The 23,970-nt window shown below is 54.1% G+C and overlaps 1 protein-coding gene across 1 annotated transcript; it reads right to left on the bottom strand.

Moving 5' to 3' along the window:
• Positions 1-1,214: 1,214 nt before the first annotated feature.
• On the bottom strand, positions 1,215-19,777 carry ASS1 (argininosuccinate synthase 1; the record flags this gene model as incomplete). Its single annotated transcript, XM_079544625.1, has 14 exons — positions 1,215-1,269; positions 1,723-1,788; positions 3,209-3,365; positions 6,161-6,292; positions 9,457-9,521; positions 10,184-10,268; positions 11,880-11,970; positions 14,709-14,739; positions 15,223-15,293; positions 16,855-16,929; positions 17,267-17,323; positions 18,892-19,080; positions 19,292-19,360; positions 19,670-19,777. The coding sequence occupies 14 exons, from the start codon at positions 19,775-19,777 to the stop codon at positions 1,215-1,217; spliced, it is 1,251 nt and encodes a 416-aa protein (XP_079400751.1).
• Between the last annotated feature and the right edge of the window lie 4,193 nt (positions 19,778-23,970).

Genomic DNA, 23,970 nt, shown 5'->3' with positions numbered 1-23,970 from the left:
CGCCCTACCATTGAGCAGAGCAGCATGATGCTCAGCACCGCAGGGATGGGGGGATGCTGGGAGAAACGGCATAAGCATAGGGATGGGAAGGGCTGATGGTAATTAAAGTGGTACAGCACTTGAACATAGACTTTGACTCACATCAGCCCTACATGGCCGTGCTCAGTGCAAAGGGCAAGTGGTTGGTAGGGTGTCCTCTACCCTGCAATCCCATGACTTCCAAGAGCCCATTCCCCCATGGAGCTTGCACCAGGTCTGAACTGGCTTTTCAGTCCTGCCACGCTCTGCTTTCCCACCGCGCTGCCTTTCCCTCCCTGCTCTTACACCAAAAGCACTCAGGACAGGTCACAGTCCCATGTCCTCACCTTACAGCAGAGAGCAATGGGGACAGCATCTCCCAACACCCCATGGGTGTCAGACAGGCTCCACCAGCCCAGAAACCCATTCATCCCCCTTTCCTGTCAGCCCTCTGCTGCTTTCTCCTCCCAAGATGGTAGCTGCCAGTAATAGCAGGGAAAGTAACATCCAAGCTGGGAAAATAACATGTTATTTTCCCAGCGGTGATGTCAGAGCTTGTCATGCTCGCCAGCTCGGCAGCAGGGCACGCCTGGACGTCCCCATGCGGCCATCGAGGCTGGGGCTGCACAATGTCATCCCTTTGGATGGCAGAGGGCAGGGGACACTGACATTGGGTTCATCCCAGAGTCCATCCCCATCCTTGTAGCACAGCAGGTGGGATGGGAACATTTTGCTTTCTATCCCCACAGTGCAGCCTTGGCACCGTCGGTGCCCAGCTCCCAGTGCTGTCCTCAACCCCTTGCTGAAACCCTCGAGAGGTTTCCACCTCTAACCAAGCTTTAGAAGGTTCTCCCCATTTCCCCTTCCCTGAACCTCATCTCCCTGTGCCAAAATGAAGGCAAAAGAGAAATAACCAAATCTTCCCAACCACGCGGGGTCGGGGCTGTCCCATCACACTGCCTATGGGACACCACGGCTCCCCATTCCCAATGGTGACATCGGCCAAGCAAGCATCCTTCAGCAGCTCTTCATCTATCACAGATTTATTTTCGTCCCTCTGTCCCACCAATTTCTTCCCCTGTAACAAAGGCATCACCTCCACGGGACGGAGTTCCAGTTACAAATTACCGCCACAATTAGCGGCAGCGCTTTGAGAAATTATGAAGGGGAGAGGGATGCCTGAGTGCCATTGATTGCTATTCATCCTGCTTTGTGCTGACCTTGCTCTGGAGACGATGATATTCCTTCAGCCTGGAAACCAGATTAAAAAAAAAAAAAAAAAAAAAAAAAAGAATAAATTAATTGTAAATTAACAGTAATAACACACATTTCCTTTCAATTAATTTAAGCAGAATGAGGGGGCGTGAGGAGCAGGCGTTTGTTAAGGCCTGTACAGTTTAATTATGTTTTTTTTTTCTTTTTTTTTTTCTTTTTTCCATGAGATAATGTAATTAATTTATCTCAGAGGGGTGGGGGGACACTGCGTGTTGGGGAGAACAAAGCAGTTAACAGGCAAGGGAAAAATTAAGAGCCCATTATGTAAATGCAGCATGTTTTACAGCATTTAAGTTGGGGGGGAAGCATGAGAAACAAGTAAAATAAGGAGGAGGGATGCACGGGAAGGCTGTAATTAGGGGAAGCTGTCAGTGGGAGGCAGAGGCTCAGGGCAGGAGATGGGGGGCACCGGGACCCCCCCGCACCGACCTCAGCGCGTTGATGTTGATGAAGCCGGTGGCATCGGCGGGCTCGTAGTCCCCCTGCACGTCCATGCTATGGGGAGAGAGGGTGTCACCGCCTTGGGGACGCAGGGGACACTTCGTCCCGGTGCCCCACACGTCTCTCCAGGTGATGCCTGTCCCTCCAGGTGACGTCTGCCACGTGTCACCCTTGCACCTGGTAGGGATGCTCCATCCCAGCCCGGTCCCTGTCCCGCTGGTGCTGCAGTACCAGGCACACCCCCATCCCACTGACCCCATCTCTACTGCTTTCATCCCCCAAACTCATTTCCCAGAATCTGCAAACCTTAAAAAAAAAACAAAAAAAAAAACAAGAAAAAGAGAAAAAAAAGAGAGAGAGGGAAAAAAAAAAAAGAGTTTACAATGATTTTACCTCCCCTGACGGGCTACAGAAAAACCTCTGTGCTTTTATTTTTGCTCATTCGAGTGGTTCTGACCTGCTCTATAATTACGTTACTTTCTACCTACTGTGCAGAGGCATTTCCACACAGCTCTGCCTCTCACAGCTTTCTCTCGGGTTCCTGTGACGCCGTCACTCAAAGGCTTTCAAACCAGCGATGTAGAAATCAAAAAGAAAAGGAAAATGGTTGGAGACGCAGGGAGAATAAGTGCCCCTGCTTTTCTCTCCTCTCTCTTTTCCCTCCGTCCCACCCCCCTCCATCCTCCTTTTTTTTTTTTCCCCCTCTTTTTTTCCTTCTTTTTTTTTTCTTTTTTTTTTTTTTTTTTACTTTATTCATTTAATCTCTCCAAGTGAGAGCGTGGAGCATAATGAAGGGTTGGGACGGATTATTAGGAGCTGTTGATTTTGAGGGGGAGGGAAGGGGGAAAAAAAAGCCAGAGAAGAGAAAGAGAGAAGATAATTTGACATTTACTCCGACTGATCTAAACTCATTCGGGTGTATTTATGGCTTATAAAGTGTTTAGAGAGATTGAAAGGGGTTGAGGGAGGGCTGGGGGGAGCGAGAAAGCGAGAGAGAAAACAACACGAAGGAAAGGGAAAAGCTGGAGGAAAAATAATATTGACTTCAAAACACAGCTCGTGCTTGGCTGGGAGGAAATTGTGCTGTACATCGTGGGTGGGTGGGGAGGTGGGTTGGGATGGGATGAGGCAGGATGGGATGGAGTGAGGAGGGATGGGACAAGATGGGACAGACCAAGCTGGGATGGAATGAGATGGGAAGGGGTAAAATGAGATGGGATGGTACAGGATGAGCTGGGATGGGATGGGATGGTACAGGATGAGCTGGGATGGGATGGGATGGTACAGGATGAGCTCAGATAGGATGGTACAGGATGAGCTGGGATGGGATGGAATGGTACAGGATGAGCTCAGATGCGATGAGACAGGGCAGGATGAGGCAAGATGAGATTGAATATGATGAAAGATGAGATTAAATGGAATGGGATGAGATTGGACAGAATGAGACAGGATGGGCCCCTCATTGCCCACTCACCTCACCAGCTCCTCATTGTACAGTGAGTGTGGGGACTCCCTGCCCAGGACGTAGACCTGGCCCTTGAAGACAGAGACACGCACAGTGCCTGCCACTGCCTGCTGTGAGCGTGCGATGCAGTGCTGCAGGAACTCACACTCAGGGCTGTACCAGAATCCTGTGGGCAGAGACACCATCAGAATGGGGTGGAGAGGCTGGGGAGCCAGGAGGACGTGGAGGGTGACCCCAGTGAAGGCTGTTCTGCAAGGAAGCCATCGGGTAATTTTCAAAGGAAGGGATGCAGTCTTGGGGCTGGGAGAGGGAAACAAGGTGCCAGGATGGGATGGTTCAGTTCTGAGCAATGGGGATTTGTGCACATCCTTGAGAGGAGATGGGAATCCTCTGCTCACTGAAAGGCACTGTGGGCATTTTCCTCCTGGCTCTGCTGGATGCAGAACTTCTGCACGTGGAAATGAAAAGCTTTATTAAGTTATCATAAAACCTTCACTCAAAGCCCGGCATCCTGAGAGGGTTGGCTGGAGACAGACAGGTGGATGGATGGACAGGCAGACAGACGGACAGGTGGATGGATGGAACACGTTCTATAGGATAAGTGTGGGCTTGGAGGGACCCGTTTGCAGCCCCCAACATAGGCCTGAGATGCTGTTCCCTGGGTCAGGCAGGAAGGGAACTGCCCTGTTGGGATGTGGTGCCCCAGGGGCAGCCCCAGCCCCGCTCCCACGCTCCCTCCAGCTATCACTGCCCAGGGCTGACCCCAGGGCTTTATCGTGCTGCCCATCGGAGCACGCACATCCGTACATCCCAGCAGGCTCAGCTTCCTCGACCATGTCTAGAGTAACAGGGCTCTGATTTCCCTTGTGGGTCCCAGCCCCCAGCACTGCGTCACAGCCCCCAAAACGCAGCCTTGGGGAGCAGCCACCGGTGTGGTTGGTGGCATTGCCATCAGTGAGGCCACAGCAGGCACTGAGAGGCCATGCCCTGTGCACATCTCCTGTTGCTGAGTGGGATAATTACCTGGGGAGGCCCCCAAGACCCGGAATAAAGCCTGGGAGATGGAGACGGAGATAGAGCGGGGAAGAGAAAGAGCCCATTCATGGCCCTCAGGTCATCCCTGGGCTTTATCTCCCCATCTCCCTGCTGCTCTGCTCACACTGGTGCCCTCTCACCTTTCTTTTCCCAGCTGGGATTCAGGCTGAAGCCATTAAGGAAACGAACCTGAGCTTTTGTTGGCTGCCTCCACGCAAGACAGGATTGGGGCATTGTGCATCCTTTACTCTGGGATCTCCTTTTTGGGATATAACTGATGCTACGTGGACTTGAATGCAACAGACACTTGGATGGTTCAGTGCTGAGCCCTCATCCCTGCATTCAGCATCCAGCATCACACCAAGGCATCAGCCTGAGCTCCACAGACCCATGGGGCAAACCCACCCTATGGCACAACCAAGGGGCTCAGGGGTCTCTTTCTTCCGTTCCAGCTGGGCAAATAAATCCCTCTTTTTAACAAACACACTACAGGTACAACTCTTCAAATGTCAAGGCTGACTTCAGGCTGTTGCGTCCCCGTGGCAGGGAAAAAAAAAACCAACAAATAAATCTGAGACACATTAAAATAATAACCAGCCACTTAAATGCTGCTCTGACAACTCCAGGTGCGAGGAAGCACCCCCTCCCTCCTCGCCCCCCACTGCAAACTAATTCCCCCCTTGCAGCCATCCATCCCAGCAGCCCTCCCTGCCCTAATCCCCCCCGACACCAACAATGGCATTTCCGCACCTGGCCCTACCTGCGGGACCCAGCGGCTTCAAAGCCAGTGCTGCACAAAGGGATCAATGGGGATGGGGGAAGATAACCTCTAATTGTCCTGAAACCAGGGGCTGGTGACAATAATGAGGTGTTGCAGGAAGGCCAGCTCTGAGGGCTGATGGGGCTGAGGCACCCGCTCCTATCCTGATGTAGCCCTAAAGAGCCACCAGATACCCTCAGTGCGTGGGTGAGGGTCTGCTCTTCACTTTGGGTGGAAATGCACCCTGCAGCTCTGCGAGAGGTGGGAAGAGGGGAAAGAAACCCACTGACACCTGAGCGGCCCTGTAGTCCTGTGGTTTCCCAACAGTGAGTGTTTATAAATAAATAAATAGCTGGAGGCTTCGACTGAAAATAAATAACCAACGTACAGGCAAACACAGCACTAAGTCTGCTATAAACAGCTACAGGCTGATGCAGCATCAGGGAGCAAATGGAAGCGGGCGCTGTGATTTGAGGGGAAGGTAATGGAGACTCCCACTGGTGCTCCTGGCTGTGCACAGCCGTGTCCTGCTGCAGCCCCAGAATGCAGGGGAAGCAGCAAATGGGCTCCAGAAAGGAGAAATGGGGATGGTGATGAAGGGATGGAGAATCAGTATTGTGACTGGGCAGGGTGGGACAAATCCCAACCCTGCAAGTGTTCCAGAAGCGTGGAGATGTGGCACTGAAGGATGTGGTCAGTGGACATGATGGGAATAAGTTGGGCCTGGGGATTCTAGAGGTCTTTTCCAACCTGATTCTGATTCAATGAAATCAACAGCATCGGTCTGGTATGTTTGCCAGGAGCGATCACTCATGGAAGGTGGCATCACTTCCCAGCACCCGCCATGGAGCCTATTTAACCCAAAAGCAAGTAGGGTGGGGTGGTAAGAATGCTCTCAAGATTACAGCACCTCAGATTTGGGTCGGAAGGAAACTCAAACACCATCCAAGATCACAGAACCACAGAACGGTGGGAGTTGGAAGGAAACACCATCCAGTTCCAACCCTTTCCACAGCCACATCCATCCTTCAAACACTTCCAGGGATGGGGCATCACAACTTCCTTGGGCACAAGCAACACCCCGGGGCATGAGCACACCCACCTTTTCCCCACCATCCACACCTGCACCTTGGCACCCTGTGGGCAGCAGCAGGGTCCACACGTACCATTGTACACCAGCTCGGAGAATTTCAAGCTGAGCCCCTGCTTGATTTTCCTTACTTCCCGGTCCATGGTGAAGGCCTCGATATCTAAATGCGCATGGTATAGGATCGTCCCCGCTGGGGTCTCATAGATACCTAGCCATTTTTCCAGGCAGGGGGAAAAGCAGAAAAAGAGAGAGAAACGAATGAGACCAAAACTGTCAGTAAATGACAAAAAATAATGACTTGGCTGACAGAAGGAGCTGTGGTCGAGCGCATTCAGTCCCAGCTTGCTGCAAAATGCATCTGTCATTATATTCATGCTGGGGCCGAGACAGTCCACTCCGCACCTTGCGGAGAAAATTTCTAGATTCCCCTCTTTGAAGAGGCACTCTGACGAGGCTAAATGACAGGGTTTGGGAACCGATCCCCCCACAGATACGTGCCCAACGGTCTGCAGCTGAAAACCTGTAATTAAGTGAACGATGCAGGGCGCAGGAACAGGGCTGAAATCCCCTCCTCTCCTCGGCTGGCAGGCGAGCCCTGCACCAAAATGGGGCTACCTGGGGACCGAGAGCACAACCCCACTTGGGGCTGAAGAAAGCCCCCCCCGGCTCCTTCCCCTTCACCCCTGGTTGTGTGAGGACTGGGGTTGGGATGGGACTGCTCCCTTTGTTCCATGGGTTTAAAACGTGTTTAAAGACAATGTGGGATTTTGCTCCAGGTGCATGGAAAGTGATGGGAAAGGATGGGGTTATCCAGCAGTGGGCACGGCCAGCTCTGAGGTCACAGCATTGTCCCCACCCCACTGGGCACCCACACTATGGCACAGCCCTGGGCAAGTGGCACCTATGCTGTTTTGTTGGCATATCAAATAACGAGGCTGTTTTCCTAAAAAAATAGAAATTCTGGATTTGGTCACAATAAAAGTTATAGGAATGCTGTCTCCCAATCCGTGTGCTGCAGAGAGCTGCAGTCAGCTGCGTCAGCAGGGGCTGCATCAGTGGGCATTTTGGAGCCTGCTCCTTGTCCCTGCAACGGGGCACACCTCGCTCAGTCTCCCCATTACCCAGGATCTTCAATGAAAGGACTGGAGGGGAAGAAACCCACACTTCATTCACCATCCCCCATCCCTACCAGGCATCTGCAAGCTCAGTGCCCTCCAAGATGAGAGGCCCAACGGGACTTATCCCCAGATGCTCACTGAAGCCATCCCCACGAGCACAGCCCCACACCAGGGCTTCAAACCCCAACCACAAAGCCAAGCGCACTGTTGGCACCACGAACATCCCCTCTCCTTCCCCCTCCATCCCACTTGGGCTGACCCAAGGTTCAGTTTTATGCCTCACCCCCCACCTTCATATCCCTGCCCATCGCCCACCTCCCCGCTCGCCCCATCCGTGCAATGACAGCAGCGCAGAGTCTGCTGTGCCAGGCAGGGAGGTGACAGCTGAGCTCCCAGAGACACCTTCAGAGTGACACTCACAGCCTCTCCAAGTGTCTATTTTCATCTCCCCGTGTTTACAGGAAAAGACAGAGGTGTCAGCGATGCGGGCTGCCGGAGCTGCAATCACCCCGCAATTACAACTGGGGAAGGGGGGGCAGCCACGCAGACAGCTGCTGCTGCTTAAAATTTTCTAATTTGTAAGCTCGGCTGTCAGTCCTCCTCTGTGCTGTTGGCTTTGCTGTGCTGAGTGTGGTTGGCACACGGTGCTGGTGGGATGGGACAGGTTGCAATGTTAGGACCACGCGCCTGCAGGATGGTATGCCCGAATTTCTACCCCTGGGCAAATCCTTGCAAATGAGAGCAAGGTTTGAGCAGTGAGGGCATGGAAATGTGGGGAGAGAAAAGAGAAGCCCCCAGGAAATGTTGCTCAGCTCTTTAGGCTCTCCTTCCTGCTATCTCACGCCTGATTTCATTTACTCCACTTAATTAAGCCTTCTCCGGAGACAGAAAGGTAATTTGGTAATGAGGACGGGACCAGGCACACACGGCCCCATTCCAGCCAGTCCTGCTGGCCATTTGCACCCCATATCCCAGCTCACATGGTTCCAAGACCAGCACAGCACACAGTGCACCCTCACTGCTTTGGCCTTAGCAGATCTCAGTGAGGAGACTGGCAAAAATCAGTGCCAATGCACTTTTCCCATCCTCAGCACTTGGGCTCAGGAGGTGAAGGAAAGGATAGAAGGCAGCATCAAGATGGGAAAAACTTATTTGCAGCCCCAGCTCTGTGTCTGTGCCTCGGTTTCCCTTAGTGAGCAGGGTGAGGGGGTCACCAAGGGCTACTGTATCCTACTGGGTACAAGGGTTCCCAGGAATTGTCCCTGTTCCTATGTGCAGAGCTCTCATCCACCAGCGCGCCAACGCGACAGCGATTGCTTGACAATGTCACTTGGCAGACAAACATGACAGATAAATGGGGTTTAGTGAAATTATTAAATGCTGCAAGGGTCACTAGAGCATGTCAGCGGCTCTTAAAAAAAAAAAAAGAAAAAAGAAAAAACCAATAACAACAAAGATTTTGACAAATTACTCAGCATCCAGCATGCTAATGCACACAGACGTGTGCGTGCGGTCTTGGTTTCTGGTTTTGTTTGCCCTTCTTTTGGTTTTAATTCAGTTCTACAGGTTGGCACCCCATGGTTTGGGGTCTGTCTCTTGCTGGTGCTGCACAGGCAGCAGAGCCTTATCAAAATATTTGCTCGTGCCCTGCCACAGAGGGCAAGCATAAAGAAAGGGAGCCTCTAATTAGGCATTAATGAGATTTAAGACAAAAGAGCCTGGATGAGGAGAGTGAAATGATTATGAATGGGAAATGATGACAAGCAGTCTCTGGCTCCTCAGTTCTGCACGGGGCAACTCACTGCCTCCAGAGGTTTCTGATGGAACTGATCCTAATGGGGAATCGATGTGAACCACAGCCTCAGAAAGGTATACATAAATCAAGGATTGGCTTTAACCAGGACTGGTAGCTTTGTGGTTGCATCCTCCCAGGGAGCCAGTCCATGGTGAGGAAAGGTTGGACTTGATGATCTTAGCGGTTTCTTCCAACCTTAATGATTCGACAATTTAATGATCTTTTCTCAGTGGGGACAGGTGTCACACTCAAAACCTGGGCTCTCTGGTGGCACTGGGGCTGGCACAAACCACAGCACAGGCAGCTGCGAACCCAGTGAGACATCATCACAATGGCCAAATCCTGGTTAAAAGCTGAAGGGAATAGCACAAAACCCAAACACCTGACCCCCCCTACTCAGTCCCACCAGCACATTCTCCTTTTGTGGCTGCTTTTAGGGCCAGGCTGGCACCTGCTCACCTCTGGACTTCATCCCAACAAAGCGGTTCTCCACGATGTCGATGCGCCCCACACCATGCTTGCCCCTGAAGAGGAAATAGGTGGATGGGTGATGAGGGGCCAAACCCCAAATGATGGCGTGGGTACCTCAGCACAGTGCTGGCGTCAACAGTGACCCCCCAGATGGGATGGGTAAAAGGCAGATGGTTATCCTCCTTTTCTCCTTCTCGTGGCTCTGCTCTCATGCTTCACTCGCCAACGGCAAAGCCCCATGGTGCTGGGCAAGGGGAGCAGCATGAGGGACAGCAAAGTGGGCAGCTGCTGTGTGATGGCTGAAGTCATCTTCAAACCACTTAATTAACATTTAAAAGGAGAACTACATGGAAAAGTTCATTCCTATTCAGCTCTGGAGGAATAAAAGGCAGAGGCATAGAGGAGGGTGCCAGGGACTGGGTGGCTCTAGGTAGCATTGGTTGGCAGGAGCAGGCACACAAAGGGTGCTACCCTGGTTGCAGGGCAGCCCTTAACCCTTTGGGACACACAATAAATGCAGAAGGTGTAAATAGGAGAGCGTAAGAAGTGAAAGCCTAAACACTCCCTGCTTAGTGCCAGCACTGGTGGCACGAGTGGCACAAACCTGGATCAACAAGGACTGTCCCATTGCTGCTTTGCCATCAGTGACGCCAACCCAACTCTATCCCAGCTGGGGAACACTGGGGGACACGGCAGGGGACCGCATGGCACTCACGCAATGTCATTCAGGTACACGAAGAGCTCCAGGGCAGAGCGGTGGGTGACTCCATTCCTGGTGTTGGTGACCTTCACAGGGACACCTGCAGAGGAGAGTGGTGGGCAGGATGGAGTGGCAACGGGATCCGCTCCCGGCGTCATCCCGCGCGCGTTAAATAGATGTGACAGATATGAACTCTAAATAACTTCTTAAAAAGGCATATCCAAGCTGCTGCCGGGGGGGACGAGGGGAGGGGGAACCTCCTCAGGAGAAAAGCGAAATAAATAAATAAAAAGGCCATAAAAATGCCCCCCTTCCCCTTTTTTCCCCCCCGCTCTCTTTTTTTTAGGGCCTGTGAAATTGCAACCAGGCCCTTAACTAATTGAATTTCACGCTCAGCAATTGTCTTAGGGCGCAGCACCTTCTGTCCCACCAGCCCCAGCCGGGGGGGAGGGTGACAAATGAGCCACCCGCCAGCAGGGGGGGAGACACGTCTGGAGCACGGTGATGTGCACACGTGTGTGCACGCACATGCACACGCACCCCATGGTGGGGTGCTCCATAGGAATTCACGGTTGCATTTTTACAGAAAATTTTGAAAACAGATGAAATATTTTATTTTTAGATGCTGGGTGGGAGGGAGGCAAGAGGGGTTTGGGGGGGGGGGTGGCGGTGAGGCTGAATAGCAAAAGAGGCATTTTCTTTAGCAGTGTGAAATGAGCAATAAATGTATTAGGAAGCTGACAAGGGGGCTGCGGGGCCCACAAAGAAAAGCTGCGCGGAGTTGGAGGCTAATCTCCCCTCCATCTGCCCTCCTCATTACCATTGAACGCGCTATCAGTTGCCAATCAGCGCTCAATGACTCCCTTTCTAGTCTTTATTACGAGGCGCCCGCGAGAGCCGTGTCTACTGACGGGCTCTGTCAGCTTCCCCCAACCTAAACCCCCTATTTTCCAGGGGTTTATAAACTCAGTTGTAAATTGCTATTAAATGTAAGTTGCGGCAATAATGAACCTTAAGCTGCTTCTCGCCAGGGCCCCCCCTCGGCGCCCTCCCCTCGCCCTGGCTCTTTCTATTCTCATCCTTCGCTGGGGCATTGGCCGGGGTCCGCGTGGCAGAGAGCCGACATTGTCGGGGCTGTTGTTGGTGAAAGCTGCTTAGCCTTTAAAATAGTTAATAATTAGATTAAAACTTCAAATAAATTAACTAGGGGTTGAATGGGGGCTCCGCCTCGCAGGGAGAGGATCAGGGGAATGGAGCCAGGCTCCCAGTGCTGGGGGCTTTGGGGAGGTGGTGGCCCCTCTTAACCATGGGGTGGCATGGGGACACCCATGGATGGCAGGAGTGGGAGCTCAGTATCCCCTCGTTAAGCGTGACGAGCATCAGCGTCACCCGCGTGTCCCCAGGGGCCACCTGAGTACCATGGACAGCGACAGCAGCACCCGCAGCTCCTCCATGCCTGGGGTCCCCCCTTGGCGTCACTGGGGTCCCACTGCCACAGGACTGAGCGCTGTGGGACAAGGAGCCACGGAGGATGTACCCAGACCACCCACACTAATGGAAGAAGCCCAGCATGCACCAAGGCGTGATGCTCCAAGCTGGGGTGTAGCCCGTTTTCACCTTAGCGATGCTCCAGGCTACATTTTTCACGAAGAAGCAAGATTTGGTCCTAACGTACGCTCAGTGCCAAGGGGGACCTCTGGGGATGTCTTACCCTTCTCAAATTCGATCTCCAGTTCATCTGGGATGTCCGGAGAGGTCGTTGGGTCACAGGTCTTCGTATAGAGATCAAGGGGGGCCCGATTCTGCAAAGGGAAAAGGCAAGGGACAGTTGGTGTCATGGGCACAACCAGCATCACCAGCACCCCTGAAAGCTCAGCAGGTTGGCACCCATCCCCATCCCAAAGCAACAGGATACGGCGATCACGGCACAAAGCAGCGCCGGAGCTCAGGGGGCCCTGGGAACAAAAGGGACGAAGAAATCAGACAATTTTTCCCCTCAACTTGATCTCATCTTTTTCTTCGACGCCCCCACAGCTGGAGGCGGAATAGCTGCAGAGAAGCAAGTCAGGCAGGGAAAAGTGCGACTTTTTGCGGTCAGTGCAGAATAAGCTGGGCTGCGGCGGGGCCAGAACCCAGCTTATTCCGTGCGGACCGAGAAAACGAATGAGGAGGGCTGACCCCAGCAGGTGCTCTAGTCGCATGGGCTCTTTCATGGTGTCCTCGAGGTTAATACACACAGGGGGAAAATAGAGGAACAAAGCAAAAACCCATTTCAGAGCACATCAACCTTTATGTATATTTTCCCCCAAGATTTATAGTAAAGAAGCATCTTATCTCCTTTAGAGCTGGGCCACTGGAGGCTGGGGTGATGGCAGTGAATTGAAGCACGTACCAGACGAGGGAAGAAGAAATAATAATAATAACAAGAAAAGCTTTCCGTCCTGGCAAGCAAAATGCATTGCAATTTAGCAAAGCTGAAGCATCTCCCTCGTGGCTGCTGCCCCATCCAGGTTGGGACAGCGTTGTCACTCATGCTGGTGATACTAAACTTGTGTTCCCCGTGTGACCACAGAGGGAACCCAGCAGTGCCCGCGTGCAGCCCCTGAGCTGGGAAGGGGGGGGAGGGAAACTGAGGCACAGCACAACCCAGCCACCTGCCCACACCCCCAGCTGCAGCCTCTCCCATGTCCATCTCCTGCCTCCTCACCATTGAGCAAAGAGGGGAAAACAGAACCATAGAATATCCCGAGTTGGAAGGGACCCACGAGGATCATCGAGCCCAACTTCACAGACATGTGTCTCATTTTTGGGTGGTCCTGTGTAGAGGCTGTGTGGACTCAACGATCCTTACGGGCCCCTTCCAACTCAGGATATTCCATGAATATTTTTTGCCCTCTTCCCTTGTTTTACGCAGCGCGTGCACGTTTCCCCCATGCCCCCCAAGCACACAGATTACACGGGCTGCAGATTTCAATTTTACATCATCTGCCCTCTCCTAGCCCCGATCACACTTATTAACCAGACAGACCCGCTGGAGATGATGGAAAACTTGAAGTTCAAAAGGAAAGATGGGAACCGCGAGGGGGGGGAAGAAATGGAAAGTATTAAAAACTCTTTACTAAACATTGGAAGTCAAAGTCAGGTAGTTTCCAATTTTCTAAGCCAACTATGAAAACCCCTATTAGATAAAATAACTAAATAGAAATAAAAGTGACATTTGGCTTGCATTCCATCATTACGGTGCGAGTCTGTCCTCTTTTTATTCTCTCTCCTAAAAGCACAGTTCAAATGACAAATAGTTTGTTGCAGTGTATCAATGCCTCCTATTTATCCCTCCCTGCAGGGGGGCTAGTCCTGCAATGTCATCTTTAAAGGGGAGAGAGGAAAAAAAAAAAAGAAAAAAAAGAAAAAAAAAGGAAGAGTGTGTGGAAAGAAGGGGGGGGGGGGGAAAGAAGCAAGAAAAACGGGGCAAGAAGAGAAGAAATTGGAAGCAAATGGTCCATGAAGTAAACCATGATGCAGAGCTATCGATGCCGCAAATGGTTTATTCATCCGGCTGATATTGTTGTGCCCGGGACTGAATGAACTCTTTCAGAGTGCCATATGAAGTTAAAGCAAGTAAATTTCTATCTTTCTCCGCATTAGCTGCCTCATTGCCCTTCAATCGGGCCTCACAGAGGCAGAAAATAGCTCAACCATCTGCTTTCAAATCCCTCGTTGGCAGTCTCTGGGCTTTGGGAGGGGACCCACCGTGCCTGGCACCCCAGCCACCCTCATCCTGGGCTGGGGAAGGGGACAGTGGTGACAGCACACGGCCACCTCCCAGTACCGAAGGATGGCAATGTGCCCATCACCAAAGGATGCTCAGCGAACATTTTCCACCCAGCATTCCAGACTGGGAGGGACATGGACTGGGCAGAACTATGGGGTATTGCTCAAAGATGCAGAGAGGTACTGATGCGGTAATGGGGAAGAAGTGGTGGGGGGCCAGGATGCCCTCTCCACGGTCCCCATCCTGTCATCTCTATGCTATAGGCATGTGTCCAACCTACCAGGGTTTGCTAAGCAGCAAATGGCTCCTATCCAGCAACAATTGGTGCTGATGGAGGGCTGAATGGCTGCTGATCATCCCAGCAGCTGGAGCATGTGCAGCACCAAGAGTCTGCAGCCCATGGGAATGTGGTGGTCCCATGGAGGAGGTCACTTTGAAGCTGTTGCTTCCACCCAGAGAGAGAAGAAGAGGAAGCAAAAGGGGCCATGGGGAGCAGCCAGAACTCCTCTATCCACTTGGGGAAGCCACCAGCACCTCATCAAGTGTAATTGCTCCCTTATTGCTGCCCCGTGACATTTTCCCTTCCCGTGTCACCCTGAAACAGGCTCATCCCCTACTGACACCAATGGCAATTAGCGTGCTGCAGGAGGCGGAGGGGCTGGGCAGGGCTTCCCCTCCACACACGGCCCGCCGTGAAATTTCCAATTAGGCTGCAAACACACGAGACGCCCTCAGCCCTGTAGCTGCCACCCGGCCGTGATCGATTACCTTGGGGTTCTCCAGGATCCCGGCTTCATAACTGCAACAGGCAGAGAAGGAGGGAGAGAGAGACAGAGAGATGTCACTGCACTGTAGGTCCATGGAGCTTTGGGACCAGCTCAGACCATTGCCACCACCCACGGCACGGCCACCCCATAGCAATGGGGGTAAAGGCGTGTTGTGGTTCTCCAGGAGACTCAGCAGTAACCTTGCTAGGGAACCCGGGGCTTGCAAGGACCCAAGAGACAAACGGTGCTACGTGGGACGTGGGCAACTCCACAGCTTTAGAAAAGGTGGAGATTTTGGGGCCAGCCTCATTCAGCTCATCACAGGACAGTCCAGAAGGACGGAACCAGATGAACTTTGGGGTCTGTGCCAACCCAAGCCGTTCTATGATGGGGAGCAGGCTCTTTGCTTCAGAAGCGTGAAGGATTGTGCTGGCCAAGTGTCATGCCCCACCATACAGCGGGGACGTCATGACACCATGCTCTGGGTCCCTGCCCCACCAGGGCTGTCTGCTCACCTGATGTGCATGAGGTTCTCATCCATGCTCCAGGGGGCCTTGGGTGTCACAGGCACTGGGATGCCGTGTTTCTGCAGAGGGAAGGGGAGAAGTGCTGAGCAAGTCCACAGGGATAGCCAGCCTCCAGCACAGCCTCCGTGGGACTCAGCCCCATAAACACAAAGGCACAACCCCATGGGCACCAGCAGCACGGACAGCTGTGCCTCCAACCCTGCATTCCATCAGCTCCCCCTTGGGGCAACCAGGGCATCATTTAACCCAGGTGACAGAGATGTTAGAATGGATGTTGAACATCTTTTTCCAGGCCGGGTTGGCTTGTTCCCCAGCTAGGATCCTCTGACATGGGAGATAACATGGAGACGTGTGGCCCACAGTTCTTACCCCATTACCTGGACTCACTGGGCAGCTCCACTGCCCCAACCTGCTCCTACCTACAGAGCAGGCAGCACATTTGCACTTCAAATGGACCTCAGCCACAAGCTCTGACTTGCAGAGAAGGCGAAGCACAGCTCACTGGATGCAAGGGCCTCTCCTGCCCCTTCCCTCGGGGCAGCACATCTCCCAGCCTCTACCCTTTGCCATACACAGAGCACAAGGGCTGGGTTGCAGACCTCAGCCCCACCAGGGCCCTCGTTCCCATCACAGAGCCCTCCTGGATCCTGACAGAAGACATTTCATCGTCATTAATTCACGCTGAGCAATTACTGTGTTGCCCTGAGCACATCCAGGCACAGAGGACCTGCCCACATCTCCTTCTCCTGAGCATGAAGAAGGAAAACTCCCTTTTCTTTAGAGTGCTGAGCACAGCCATAGGCCAAGAAGTACTGCAAACCCTCAACCCCAACCTCTTCTCTCCGAGCAGGGCCCCAACCCATTTCACTTTCCATTTCCCCACCCCCCACTCTTTCCAAACGAAGAAAAAAAAGCAACACAAAGATTAAAAAGAAAACCACAACAAAACCCAAACCCAAAACACATGTTCCATTTTCCCTATAATAAAAACGCCGCGCTCTTAATAACTCCCCTATTTGACAATTTGTTTGGCAACATATGGAAAGCTCTCGTAAACTCGCCCCTTCATAATACACCAACAGATGGCAAACACAGTCCTCAACGCGCAGCCCCGATGTGCTGCTCTGAGCTCCCGTGGCCCCACACCTCACCGTCCCCGTGCTGCCAGGCAGCCTGGATGGCAGCTATTTAAAAACTGAAGCAATTTTCTGGTGTATGCACAGAGCTGCCTTTTCCCTTTTGATTGATTGAGCCGAGTTGTCAAGCATTTCCGTGCAGTCGCTAAAAAAGAAAGGTACCCTGGTGGGCACGTAAAAACCTGATGCAAAACTTCTAATGTGTTTTATTGCAACTTGTACTTCAAAAAGGAAGGGACAACAAAGAGGAGTGTGTTTGCTTTGTCTGTTACACAAGTCATTGAGCTGGGACCCGTTTACTTGGGAAAATGGGTTACAAACAGCAACTAGGTAATTATGAGAAAAAAAGAGAGAAATATAGGAGAAAAAAAAAACAACACCCCAGGAGAACTCAGTGGGGTGCTGCAGCAATGCTGTGTGGGTCTCACTGCCATTGCCCACATGGTGTGGTGAGCATCCCACATCAGCATCCCATTGCTCCTACCTGGGCATACTCCATCAGCTCACGGCGCCCAGGGAAGCGCTGGTAGAACTGAGGCATCCTCCACGGTGCGATGACCTGGAGGCAAGCAGAAGCATGAGGCTCGCTGCCCTCTGCCCCCTGAACCCCTCCCCAGTTGAAATTCAATCTCTCCTTGCGATGGTGGAGTAACCCAAAACCCTGACCCTCGCAAGGTGCTGGATGCCAGGGGGAAGCAGGCAGCATTGATCATCCAGCAGCTGCCACTGCGCTGTTTGCTCAGCGGCCTCGTGGTGTTTGGGGGAAAAACAGATCAATTAAGGATCATTACGGCCCCCCCTTAAATACCAAAACGCAGCTCGGTGCAGCTGGCAGCTTGTTAAGGAGAGCTGTGTCTGTGTTAAAGCAGAATTCCCCAGGTGGGCTGGGTTCTTACCTTGATGCTGGGGCACAGCGCATAGCAGCTGAGCTCAAAGCGCACCTGGTCGTTACCCTGAAACACACAGGGAGACATTGAGGGGCTGCCTTGGGGCAAGTGCCCCCTCCCCAACAACCCACAGGAGCCACATCCTTCAGTCCCTTCAGGGTGGGGGACTGCTTTGGAGCTTTGTCCCTGGCACGGCACGCATGCAGTGGTGCACATGGACACAGCCACGCACATGTATGTGCATGCAGCCCCCAGGATGATGCCGTGTGCGGTGTTGGAGAGCCCAGACACGTCCCTGCTCCGGGAACAGGAGCAAAATGCAGCAGAGAGCAAGGGAGACGTGTTTTGGGTGCAAACTGTCCCAACAGTAGGCACTGAGGTCACCAAGAGCAGCACTCCTCAGGGCTGAGAGCCCCGAAAACCCAACGTGCAGATGGACCTGGTGATCCTTAAAGGCGTTTCCCAGCCTATGTGATCCTATGAAGCCCTGATCTGAGTATTTATTTCTTCATGAAGGGAGAGGAAGACTTCACCACCCAGAAGGATGCTCTGAACCTCTCTCTATCTTAATTGGCCCATGCTGGTGGGGCACAGCTAATGAGGGCAGGTAGCTGGAAGGGGTGTCCTCCAAGGGAACAGGGCTCACCAAATCCATTTTCCCCCAGCACCAAGGGGGCGTGAGGATCCCCTCCTTCCTCTTGTCCCCAGCCTGAAGGATACATTTACAACCGGGCTGTGAGATCCCCCAGGACTATTACACACGAGCAGAGCTGACAGAGCACTCATTTCCCTTACAGGCCCAAAACACCTCCATCTGCTCCTGCAGCGGGGACACCGCAGATGGCGCGCATTGCGGATGCTGCAGGGCCATGCAGGGTCAGGTTACCCACAGTGCTGCCTGTGCCTTAATGGCTCGAGGAGGTGGGGGTCTGGGGAGCAGCCGAGGATCCCCAGGGTGGCACTGATGCCAGTGATGCCCAGGGATGAAGAGAAATACGCAGTGCCCAGGGCACAGTCAAGGAGACACTGCTGGGTGAATCAGGAGGAGGATCCAGGGGCAGGAACAGGAGGCACTGTGGCAATGGAGCTATCTTGGCAGGCGTGCCCTTCTGTCCTCAATCTCTAAGCGTGAAGATCCTCCTTCCAAGCAGGACTCTTCCACCAGGGACCCCAAACCCAACCTGCCTCACACCAGGTTGTGGGCTGCATGGGGGTTCCCTGAAGGATGGGAGGAGGAGGCCTGGGTGCACACACAGCACCCTGCAGAGCAGTGCTGGCACCTGGTGATGGGGTCACCCCGAGCACCCCTGGAGGAGATCACAGAAGATCCCAAGATGGAAGGGATCCATAAGGATCATCGAGTCCAACTCCTGCCTCCACAGATCAGGCAGTACGACAGCCGTGCCCCATGGCTTTGTCCTTTTCTGGGACATCGCGGCGTAAGTCCTGCGTCCTTCTTGGCCGAGAATAAAGCAGGAGGGCAGAGCGGCCGCAGAGCATCCCTCCCCGAGCATCCTTCCCACGGTCTCTGGCTGCCTCTAGCGGCAAAACCAGAGCTCTGCAATCCCACCAGCACTCACCAAACGCCTCACCGCGCAAGCACGAGCAGCCAAGGCCCGCCCCCAGCCCCTCACCTTGCCTGTGGCCCCGTGGGCGATGTACCGGGCTCCCTGCTCCTTGGCGACCTGCACCAGACGGCGGGCGATGCAGGGCCGGGCTAACGCAGTGCCCAGCAGGTAGCGGTCCTCATACAGTGCATTAGCCTGCACTGCTGGCCAGATGAACTCCTCCACAAACTCCCTGCAGACATCCTGGATGTACACCTGAGGGGATGGAAGGAGCACTGGGATGGAGGGCAGCTGAGGATGCAACCAGCTCTCATGGGAGCTGTGCCACAGGCTGTGCCTATGCTAACCTACGGGGATGGCAAGGTGAGGGGATGCTTATTCTCCCCTTTCCTAAATGGTGCCAAAAGATTTAGGTGCCAGTCCCCTGGGAAAGGGACTGGGGGATTCTCAGAGCTCCTCGTGGTACCTTTTCAGCCCCTAGTGCCAGTGCTTTCTTTCGGGCTGCATCAAAGTCTTCCTTCTGCCCAATGTTGGCCTAGAAAAGTGAGAAAAGCTTGGTTGGATGCTTGCACGAAACCAAGGGCATGTCTGGTCTGCATGGACCGGGCTGGGCTTGGAGCCATCCAGGATGAGCAGGAGGAATTCCCTCCATCTGAGCTGGCATTTTGGGGCCACACTGCCCTCTGCCAGCCCCTTGGCTCTGCCCCATTAACAGTCATTAGCCAGCAAGGACAAGCAGTGCTGCACACAGACAGGGTGACACTCACCAGTGCTCCAAGCACCCCGCACATCCCCATTGTGCCCCTACATCCCCACACCCACCCCCAGCAGCCCCCAGGCTCACCAGGAAGGCGATGACAGTGTAGCCCTGCTCCTTCAGCCACACCAGAATGCAGGAGGTGTCCAGGCCCCCACTGTAGGCCAGGACCACGGTGTCTCTGGGTTCAGCCATCTGTGCACTCCCTGAGCACCCTGCAAAGTGCGGGGCTGAGCTCAGCATAATGCAGGCACTGTGCTTGGGCACGACCCGGCACATCCCAGCCCCACTGGGCACGAGAGCAGCACCCCCAGCCACAGCCCAAAGTCTAATTAATAGTTAGTGGGCGTTTGTCCTAATTACGCAGGAAACCTCTGCATGGGGATTCAGTGCTCCTCAGCCTTTGGCTGAGAGCATGGAGGACTTCAGCCAGCAACGGGGTGACAAAGCTCTGAGCTTGCGGGGCTCTGCAGGGGGCATTTGGGAACCCCAGGGGCGTGCTGGCTGTGGGAAGGGGCTCAGGGCTGTCTCCAAGCCAGGTCGTGGATCCAGGGCCCCACAGAGGTGATATCAGCCAATCTTTGGCCAGAGACAGCAGACACAGAGCCAGCCAAATCCCACCCTGAACAACCTCCTTGCTCTCGCCAAGTCAGCACAATCCTGCTCCTGCAAGCAGAGAACTCTCCCTGCCTGGTTCCCCAAGTGTCCTACACGTTTTGCAGCAGGATGCACTTCCCCACATTGCACCCCATGGAACATCACTCAGACCCAGCATCCCACCCTGCTGCAAGGTCTGGCTCTGCTGAAGCACAGAGGGTCTGACAGCCCCAGCTCCACCACTCAGCTCCCTCACCCTGCCGTGCAGGCAGCAGCCAGTCTTGTGCAAGCAGCATTTCCGTAACTCCCGGCGTCTGGGTGTGCACAGAGCTGGGTGTGTGCCCAGCACACTGGGCTCAGCCTTTCCTTTCCTCTCAATGGAGCATTTACAGGAAAGGCAACTTGTACTTCCCAAAAGGGACCAGACCCAACGCGATCCCGCATCTGCACGGTCCCTGCACCCCAAACCACTTCTCTCTGCAGCATTCAGCATCGCTGCTCTGCCCCGACTGCTGAGAATGGGCACACTTGGGTTGTGAGCAGCAGTGGATGGAGCAAACACCTCTGCATTTTCCTACTCAAACACTTTGCTTTGCCCCGGGGGGGGGGGGGAGTTGGGAATCTGCCTTTTGTTTGCCCTGAGAACACATCCCAAAGCCCAGGGCCACCAGCTCCACACGCAGCGCTTGTGCTCAGCCTCTCTGTCAGGAAGGGAGAGCCTCAAAGTTTCAGCCTTATGTGACAGAAAACCAAAGCAAACAAAGCTCAGCGAAGGGGAACATCTCAGGACTTTCTCAACCTTTCTGATTACACTGCAGCAATTTCCTTGTGACTTCAGTTACACTTTGTACCGGAGAGACTGTTTTCTCTGCCCTGCAGGGACACCAAGATTTTGCTTTTAAACCGAGAGAAATAAAAGTTGGGTGGAGTGATGGTGCCTGAACAGAAAGCTGAAACCTTTGGCAAGGAGGGGAGCTGCCCTCCCCAGGCAGTCTGGCAGAGCACCCTGAGACAGCAGGGTAAGCCTTGGCGTGCGAGCATAGGGGCCCCATCCTGCCCCCAGCATCCCCAAACAGAGCAGGGAGGGCGATGGGATGTTGCCAGCTGAGGTCCCAGCTCCAGTTCATGTGAGCAGCCAAGCTGAGACACTGTCAGGTGGGTGGCAAGTGCCCAAAAACTGAGTGAGAAGTGGTTTTGGTGCTGCACAAGTGATGGGAAGGGGCTGCAACCCCCCCGTCCCACTGCTCTGAGCCCATCCCACACACCCACGGTGGGGCAGAGCTGGGCATGGATGGAGAGGGGTCAGCCAGGAGCAGGGGCAGATCCCTACAGAAAAGGGCCCCTTTTCTCCCTCACTCTCCCCTTGCTTTGCCCACACTCACCTGCTCCTTAGGACCGCAGAAACCAGCTGCCCTCAATGCTCCAGCCCAGAGTCCAGCATCCTCCTCCTCTTCCTCCTCCCTTATAGCCAGGCGGGGGCAGGCGGAGCTGCCAAAGGACTGTCCCCTCCGTGGGCACCGTTCCCAGTGGAGCCCTGCCCTCTAGGTGCCTGAGGGTACACAGAGCATAGAAGTGCAGCTCACACCCCAGCTAAGACAGGGGCTTTGCCCCGTGCTGCCACTTGTGTCCCCCACTTTGCAGCCATACAGCTGCAGTGTTTCACCCCCCAAAGCCCATCAGGTGGGAAAATGAGGGGCAGAGGGCAGCTGCCCCATAGCTGCCTGACTTCCTGCCCAGCCCAGCTCTGCAGGGGAAGGAAGAATTTCTTTGAAAGCCCTGGAAATGGAGAGCTGCAGCACTGGGGGAGGTTGGTGCAAAGGGAGGGGGGGCAGAGCTGTGCACAGGGTAACACCATGCTCCCCCTGTGCATTCACTCAGATCAGCAGCAGGCCTTCCAGCATGGGAAACCAATCATCCATAGGGAGTTCTCCTTTAGGGGCACCTCATTGAGAGCACAGCACAAGCAATGGGCTTTGGCAGCTGCAACCTCACCCCAGTGCTGTGCCATCACCAAACGTGGGATCAAATGGGTTGGGGTCACTCCAACCAGTGCAGTGGGGTGGGACAGAAATGACTTTTGGGCAACAGCCTCTGCCTGCAGCACATGTGCAAAGATCTGATCCCAGCTCCACCGACTGAGGGACCCAGCACAGGGCCAGGGCTGGACATTGCCCTGCACCACTGCCACGTGCAGGCACTGCCACTTGGGCAGCCCAAGGCCAGGGAGGAAGGATGGCTGGAGGAGCTGCTTTCTTCACAGGGAAACCTTTAGTCAGAACCAAACCATAAACAACTGCACAGGAACATAATGGATTTTGAGACATACTTTGCCTTCCCTACTTGCTCCCCAGCCCAGTAGGCTCCTGCTCCCCCCACCCCCCAGACCCACTATCTGTGGGCTGATCACAGCCAAGGCTGCCCTGAACTGCTTGGAGTGTTGCAACAAACCCAGGGTTTGCAAGAGGCTGGTGGGACACTGTGTACCCCAGCAGGATTTGTCACCCTCAGCCCTGCTGAGTCAGGAACTGACCCCAGGTGAAGGCACAGGGATAGGGGCAGCGAGTTACACACACTGGGGGATGGATTCCCAGCTGGGAATAGGGTGGTGCAAGCACAGCTCTCCCCAAACACCACATCCCCACTGCAACAAGAGAAGAGATGGGAGGTGGCGCAATCCCACAGAGCTGGTGCCAGCTTCACCCCCTGCAGTCTCATCAGGAGGGAAAGAATGAGATGGAAGTGATGATGATGCCCTGCAAACGCTCTCCCACATCTGCAGGCAGAGCAAATTGGGGCATCCATGTGCCTGCAGTGAGGTGGGGATGCAGAGTTCTCTCTACCCCCAAGGACAGTGACACCCACTGACCGTGGCAGGTAGCTGGAGGGCACTTGCAGCAGTACCTGCCCACACTGTTCATGCAGTCATGCTGGCACCATCTCAGTCTGCAGGCAAGAGGAGTGAAGCCAAGCAGGAAGAACCGGAGTGCCCTTCCCTTGTACCACAGCTCCCACTGCACTCCTGGAAGCAAGCAGGTGTGGCTGAGAAGGGACACGGCACCTTGGAAAAGGGCACCCTCTGCCCTTACAGCTCCCTGGAATCACTACAGGATCCCAGCACCTTTGTTTCCATCATTATCCATGCTTAACCAGGCACTGAGCTGAAAGCAGAGCTCCTCCAACACTGGGTCAAAGGAAGCCCAGACCTCCCCAGCCTGGATTCACTGCACTCACAGTGTTTGCGTGCCAGGAGAGAGCTCATACTCAATGGTAAGTTTGCAACGGATTCAGGCAAGGAGCTCATCCTGCAGGAAGCTCTGCACAGAGCGCCCAGTGAGCCATCCTGCTCCTGTCTGAAGTCCTGAGGAAGGGGGAGTCAGGCTCTGGGCACCCCACACTCCCAACACAGCAGCCATGGTCTGGCAGGGAGGGCACACAGGGCAGGCACCTGCAATGGGGTCTCACCAATGCTTGAGCAGGATGATGGATTGGGCCTGCACAGCAGGGTGCTGTGTATCAGCAGGGGATGCTGCAAGCGTGAAACCAAAACTGGCATCCACCAACACCCAAAGCCCCTGCTCTGCATCAACACACGCATTCCTGGCCCCAGTCCCAAGGTTTTGTTTGTTTCCCTGCTGTGCCTGGCAGCAGAGTGCCAGCAGCCAAATGCCAGCACTGCGCTGAGGGCACCCGGCGCTTCCGCTCAGCCCGGCGCAGTGCTCCCAGGGAGGCCTGTGCGTTTCACAGAGCCCCTGGGAGAGAGGAATTGAATCATTGGCAGCAAATGCAGGAAG

This window comes from Tetrao urogallus (assembly GCF_951394365.1).
Source record: "Tetrao urogallus genome assembly, chromosome: 19".
In the NCBI taxonomy this organism is placed as follows: Eukaryota; Metazoa; Chordata; class Aves; order Galliformes; family Phasianidae; genus Tetrao; species Tetrao urogallus.
This window is presented reverse-complemented; position numbering and strand designations above follow the sequence as displayed.